At 44.9% G+C, this 7,478-nt stretch overlaps 1 protein-coding gene across 1 annotated transcript; it reads left to right on the plus strand.

Moving 5' to 3' along the window:
* The first annotated feature begins 465 nt into the window (after nt 1-465).
* Nucleotides 466-2,387, plus strand: FOXG1 (forkhead box G1). The gene has a single exon (XM_030239691.2). It carries the CDS (start codon nt 480-482, stop codon nt 1,857-1,859), a length of 1,380 nt encoding a protein of 459 aa, XP_030095551.2. The 5' UTR covers nt 466-479; the 3' UTR covers nt 1,860-2,387.
* Nucleotides 2,388-7,478: the final 5,091 nt, after the last annotated feature.

Genomic DNA, 7,478 nt, shown 5'->3' on the forward strand with positions numbered 1-7,478 from the left:
CCCGTCTGCCTCGCTCCGCGCCGGCCCGCGGCGGCTGCTGCTCCCTCCTGCCTCCCCCTGCGCTGCCGTGCCGGGGGAACCGGGCACCATGAAGTAGCTTTTTTTTTTTTTTTTTTTTTTTTGGTGTGTCTGTGTTTGTGTGTTGTTGCCTTTTTTTTTTTTTTTTTTTTTTTTTTAGGTTTCAGAAGGTTTTTTCCCTTTTACACCTTTTTTTTTTCCTCCGCTCCGACTCGGTTTGGTTTTTCTCTGATCGGTGATTATTATTACTATTATTTTTTCCCTCCCCGGCGGTTCCTGTCCGTGCTACATGACTTGCCAGCGCTCGAGACTGCGGTCCAACTGCGCTGCCGCTGCCGCCGCCGCCGCCGGTGGTGCCGCCGCCGCCTCGGCCACCGCCACCGCTTCGGCCGCCGCCTCCGCCGCCGCCCCGCGCGCAGCTCCCTCAGCCGCCGCAACTTTCCCCCTCAGACTAGTGTGTGATGTTGGACATGGGAGATAGGAAGGAAGTGAAAATGCTGCCGAAATCCTCCTTTAGCATAAACAGCCTGGTGCCCGAAGCCGTCCAGAGCGACAACAACCACAGCAGCCACAGCCACCACAACAGCCACCACCCCCATCACCACCATCACCACCATCACCACCACCACCACCCGCCGCCGCAGCAGCCCCAGCGAGCGGCCGCAGCCGAGGAGGAGGACGAGGAGAAGGGGCAGCACCTCCTGCCGCCCCCCACCGCCGCCGCCTCCGGCGCCCTGGAGGTGGCCAAGGCGGACATGCTGGCGGGCAAAGGCGAAGCGGGCGCGGCGGCGGCGGCGGCGGCGGAGCTGGAGGAGAAGGAGAAAGCGGCAGAGGAGAAGAAGGGGGCGGCGGAGGGGGCCAAGGACGGGGAGAGCGGGAAGGAGGGGGAGAAGAAGAACGGCAAGTACGAGAAGCCGCCGTTCAGCTACAACGCGCTCATCATGATGGCCATCCGGCAGAGCCCCGAGAAGCGCCTCACGCTCAATGGCATCTACGAGTTCATCATGAAGAACTTCCCCTACTACCGGGAGAACAAGCAGGGCTGGCAGAACTCCATTCGACACAACCTCTCGCTCAATAAGTGCTTCGTCAAGGTGCCCCGCCACTACGACGACCCGGGCAAAGGGAACTACTGGATGCTGGACCCCTCCAGCGACGACGTCTTCATCGGGGGCACCACCGGCAAGCTCCGCCGGCGCTCCACCACCTCTCGGGCCAAGCTGGCCTTCAAGCGGGGCGCTCGGCTCACCTCTACCGGACTGACATTCATGGATAGGGCAGGATCCTTGTACTGGCCTATGTCCCCCTTCCTCTCCCTGCACCACCCCCGGGCCAGCAGCACTTTGAGTTACAATGGGACCACGTCCGCCTACCCCAGCCACCCCATGCCCTACAGCTCAGTGTTGACTCAAAACTCCTTGGGAAACAACCACTCCTTTTCCACGTCTAATGGGTTAAGTGTTGATAGACTAGTCAATGGAGAGATACCTTATGCCACTCATCACCTCACAGCAGCAGCTCTGGCCGCCTCAGTGCCGTGTGGCTTGTCAGTTCCCTGCTCCGGCACCTATTCCCTAAATCCCTGCTCTGTAAATCTCCTAGCAGGACAGACGAGTTACTTTTTCCCCCATGTTCCTCACCCTTCAATGACTTCTCAAAGCAGCACTTCAATGACGGCCAGGGCAGCCTCCTCCTCCACGTCGCCACAGGCGCCCTCCACTCTCCCCTGTGAGTCCTTAAGACCTTCTTTGCCAAGTTTTACAACGGGACTTTCCGGAGGACTTTCTGATTATTTCACACATCAAAATCAGGGGTCTTCTTCAAACCCTTTAATACATTAACATCCATGGGATCAGACTGTAAGTGAACATTTTACACACATTTGCATTGTAAATGATAATTAAAAGGAAAAAAAAAGCAAAACAAAAAAGTCCAGGTATTTTTTATTAAGTCCCCCATTTTCTGTACGTTTGTTCAGTCTTTAGGGTTGTTTATTATTCCACCAAGGTGAGGAGTGTCAGCAAGGTGCAATGTGGGGAGATTGCATTGTAGACTATGAAGGTTGGAAGACAAAATTATAGTAGAATGTGTATCTAAATAGTGACTGCTTTTGCAATTTTTTACTCAAATATGATAAGTCTATCACTAAAAGCCACCCGATTCTCCATGTTTGCAGTATTATAAGTTATCATGGATATGTCGGTGGGTGCAGACCTTGAAAGAAAAAAAAAACCAAACCAAACCAAACCACTAAATTTATGAAAACTATAAGAAAACCTTAAAACATAATTTGTATTTAAGCAGAATTAATACTGAAAAATGCCCAAGATCTACTTTTGGCCATTTATTATTTTATTATTTTCTTTACCGAATTGCTTTTTTTTTTTTTTTTGTTCATTTGTTTGTTTGTTTACTTTTAGACCAAAGATTGGGTTTTAGAAAATGCACTCAGTGTACGAAGTAATTTAAAAAAAACAGCAACGTTATTTCAGTTTTCAGCACTGCCCGTTCAAATTAATCAGAAGGGGACAAAATTAATGATTGCCTTCAGTTTGTGTTGTGTATATTTTGATGTATGTGGTCACTAACAGGTCACCTTTATTTTTTTTCTAAATGTAGTGAAATGTTAATACCTATTGTACTTATAGGTAAACCTTGCAAATATGTAACCTGTGTTGCGCAGAAGCCGCATAAATTTGAGTGATTGTTAATGTCGTCTTAAAATTTCTTGATTGTGATACTGTGGTCATATGCCCGTGTTTGTCACTTACAAAAATGTTTACTATGAACACACAGAAATAAAAAAATAGGCTAAATTCATATATACTTGATAGTTTTTTTGTCTCTTTTATTAACCCTAATGTGGCAGAGGCTTTAAAGTTACAGTGAGATCAGAGTGCTGCTTATTGCACAGTCCACCATTTTTCACATGCTCCTTTCTTTCTGCCCCCGCCCCCTCCCATGCTGTCTTTAACTGCAGTATTTTCAAATGTAAAAGATGAGGGTATTTAATCAAACACCATGGCCACTATTTTGGTGTCCATTTTGGGGCAGAACTCTTATAAAGTCTGCTAAAATATTGTTAGTAGGAGGAAGGGTGTTTTACTAAAATCTGACTTAGGCTGAAAATGCTTAACATTGCATATGTATGCAAATATACACACATACATATACAATTTAAGTATGTAAGCACGCATTGGGAAAAAAGGCCAAGGTGCATTATTGTAGAGGTACGTGTTCTTCCTGCAATCTCTGAAATGCATTCAAAGACTTATTGTACCGAAAGAAATTAATTTCGTCTCTCTGATGACTCGAGATATATTAGCAAAGAATGTGTATGTGTGCGTATACACACACACATATCAGCTATCATATGATCGTTTGACCAAATTTAGCAAGCTATGATATGTGTGTGTATAAAATATAACCCTTATCTTAAAGGAGCGCTCTTCCGGAAGTATCTAGGCTGTACGTATTTATATACTTTTGGTGCTGCAGACCCTTTGGCTTTAGGTACTGTGAAAGTAGCGGTATTTTTTGGCAGCCGGCTCTCTGCTGTGCCCCTCCGGGCCGGGCAGGGGGGGGCAGGAGCCGAGCACGGTGAGGTGAAGGCGCAGTCCATGGCAGGGAGGCAGGGCGCCGGGGGCTCACGTGACACCCTGCCTTGCATACCGATGTTTAAACGTTTTAGGGGGTAAAAACAACCCAGCAACCAAACAAACAAAGAAAAAGAATCAACAAATCAAACCTGCATGGATGCACTTACATGTAAAGTTTTGAAAAGGAGCTCTTTTTCTCTCGGTGCCTGCTGAAGCCCAGTAACTCACGCAGGCGTCCCTAAGAAAGCTGCGTTGCCCGGAGAATCGATCCATTAGTTTTGAGGGGGCAACGCTGCTAGTAATTTTAAGAAGCATTTAATCCTTGAAAGAATTGGTGTCTTGATGAGTTTAGGGAAGCCTATAAAGGCCACAACTCTTGAAAATAATTAGAAAAGTTGTGCAAAAGGTTTAGGAACTAATTGGATCCCGCGGTGAGTCCGCAGAGGACAAGTTGTTCATTTGTTACGTTTGTAGCCCAAACTGAGCTCTGCAGCAGGGCAATAAATCGGCGACTGCTCACAATAGGCCGAATGAAAAATAATCTCTGGGTCGGAGATGTTATCGCAAACGCTTTAAAGAGCTTATCTTACAAAGACAGAAAAGAGGAAGAAAAGGAAAAAAAAAATGCCGGGGGGGGGTGTGTGAATAATGAAGCAGTAGAAAATCTGAATTCTTGCTAACAGTGTATTTGTCGTGCTGAAGGAATAAGGGGAGGAAGAAGGAATCTCCCGAAAATAAGTAATATATAAACAGATGCAAACAGATCTACAGGAAAGAGAGGGAAGTGAAAGGTTACGGATGAGAGATGGGACACCCAGCTTTGCACTGTGTGGGGGAGAAGGAGAGAACTCTCTGATATTCTTAGCTTTCACTCTCACTCCTGCAATTCAAAATTAATCATCACTATGAGAAAACGATTGCTTTGTTTAGGGATGGAGAGATGATACCACCACTTGGAAGCTCCTACCCTCCCCCATTTTCTTGACTCTATTGTCATTAAAACAAGGGATGCAAAAATACAAAAAAAAAAAACAAAAAAACAAAAAAAACCCAACCCCCTCTTTTTCAACAAAACTATTGGAAATAATAAAATACAATAGGTATGATTTAAATTCGTGAAGCCTAGAGACCCCATTCTGTGTACTAGTGCCTAAACAACTTAAAAGAGCAGCATCTGCTGCAGCTGACAAAGAAAATGATTTATTATTTACCACTTGCAACTGATTGTATGCCGTAGGAAATCCAATAGCACATACGTAAAGTATTATTTTTTTTTTTGCAATGTAAAAGAAAAAAATCTGCTGTCAGTGTACTGAAGGGAGGAAGGAGACAGATCAGGTTGGAGGAAAGCACAATCTCACCATGTCAGAGTCTGAGGTTGGCTAATAAGCATTAATTAGATAAGCGTGATGCATAATAATTCCTGAAAAGGGTAGCCTTGATGTGTGTCTCTCCAGACTCAGTTTAAGCCAGCACTCACTCCCAGAGCTCTCCTTTAGGCTCGGTGTTGCAAAGTATTGCCTAAGGAGTTCAGATGCCACAGACTTTTCCCTCTTTCTCTTACACCAGGCGCAGGGGTGGTTGCTGAGCTGGTAATTTGTTTCCATACATGTTACCAGGAATCAGAGTATTTTTGTAAAGGAAAAAAATAAGTACAACCCAAAACAAAAATAAAATAACACCAGTAAATCGAGAAAGTTGTCACGGATTGTGTCAGGACTGCTAAGGCCCCAAATATGTCTTTTACCTCTGCCTGCTCCTCAGACAGAGAAACCCTTTTGTTCGCTGAGGCTGGTCTTTGCCCAGGCTCGTTCGGCACTGAATTCGAGGTGGTGGTTTGTTTGTTTTTCTTTTTGTTGTTGCTTTATTGTTGGGAGGGGTTGGTGGGTTTTTTTGGTGGTGATGGGTTTTTTTGTGGTTCGGTTGGGTTTTTTTTAGGGGGGGGTGGTTTAGCATACAGTATTTCTGTTATCTGATACTTGTTTCCGCGGTGGTTTCTATGTCAAATCCTCAAGCTAAGCCTTTAGGATTTTTTAAACATGTACATTTCTAGAATGATGCAGTGTCTTAGCGTCGTTTCTTTAGCGTTTCCTAATTTAGAGTGTTTATGGGGGACGGGCGGTCTTTATGGAATTAAGGAGCTATTGTTATATTCTTAGTTGATGTTGGAGGTGATTAACTTTGCTCGCGTAGATCGTAGGAGAAGAAATCTGCTCATCAAGAAACATCCAATTACGACTTTAAGACTGCCTTCGCAAACATGTTTGAAGCATAATAAACAGTAACTCGATTTCTCAACGCGATATTTGGCCAACAAATTTTTGTCATATTTTAGATATCTTTCTTTTGTTACAGTAAAATATCATCCCCTATGTTGAACGTATTCTTACGAAAGGGTTTAAAAGAAAGTGAACAAAAATGTAATTTGGCTCAAATGGCACAAAACTTCTGCTTGGGGGAGTGACATTTTTTTAATCTGATACTTGAAAAAAATAGTTTAACCGGGACGTCATTTTGCTCTTTATAACTTCTTCTGATGATTATTAAGATTTATGTCAGAAATTATGATTCAGGTACACACCCCCTCACCACTTGTGTTAATATGAGGTCTCAATCACCATGTATTCAGTATTCACTCAAGCAAAACTCCCACTGAACTCCGGTTACGTTTTGACTGAGCCACATCAGAGTTTTGTTTAAGAAAGAACACTGAGCAAGACTCCTTTTATTAGCGACTTTATTATTTAATTGTTGTATTTTCCCTTAAGATGGGAGATAAACAAACAAATAAACAAAAAAGTCTGCCTGTAGATAATCACCGCTATTGCACTTAATTGTGTGATGGCGAATAATACACCCAACGCCCGAGAAAGTATATGCGCATACATCTTATGCGACTACAAAATCAGCGATTGGCAATAATTATGTATACACACATAGAGACACACACAGACCGCAGAGGTGTCTATCCATTGCTCTAGTGTCTGTAGCAGCTTCTCTGCTTTTCTGTGCGCTGAAGTGTTCTTGTTTTTAATACCCCCCCCTTTCCGCCCCGTGGTGAAGGTGCCTGGGTAAATGGGTCAAAAACTGGTGGGCAAATGGGTTAGGAAGAGGTGAAGGTGAAGATCAATAGAGGTTTTAGGGCTGGCTGTATCTGTTGTGCTGGGTTTGTGTGACTGTGCCCAGAGGGCGGAGTTCCTGCACATTCCTACCTCACCGGAGAACCTGCCCTCAACTCCACTTCAGCTACTCCAGAGAGATGGGACCCTCCAGAAGAAACCTGCCCAGCAATCCTTCCCGCCAGAAGGGTAGGTGCACTTCAGGAAAATCTTCCCTACCTCTTATCCCCACAGGCAGATCCATGTGATACGAATGAATAGAGATGACAGACTTCTGTCTAAACGCACAGTTTCCCCGTGGCCCCCGATAAGCAGGTCGCCCGTGCAACCGAAGCACAGTTTCAAAGCACCGGTTACACCAAAACTGCGTGTGCCTAATGTCAGGATTTTCGCTCTCTCTCTTCTTTTTTTCTTTTCGGTCTCTTCCTCAAAGTGTTTCCTCCCCCGGCCTTCCCCCTCCCCCTCGGGCTCTTTCGTTTCAATCGGTAAGTTGGAAGTTTCTTCGCCGATTTAGCAGTTCTTGTGGTTAATCTGTAGATATTTTAGCTTGTTTTGTTAACGTGCTCTTTGTTTGCTTGTTTACCACCAATGTCAGAGAAAGTCACAAGGGTGCAATGTTGTGTTTGCCTTTTTTAAAGATGCCAGGAAAAACTGCCTCTACCTGCGAGAAAGGCGCACGATGGCACTTGGGAATAGGAGTCCTCCGACGGCAGCGGGTGAGTGTGGATTTTACTCCTCTTTT

The sequence above is a fragment of the Serinus canaria genome, chromosome 5, assembly GCF_022539315.1.
Source record: "Serinus canaria isolate serCan28SL12 chromosome 5, serCan2020, whole genome shotgun sequence".
NCBI classification, from domain to species: Eukaryota; Metazoa; Chordata; class Aves; order Passeriformes; family Fringillidae; genus Serinus; species Serinus canaria.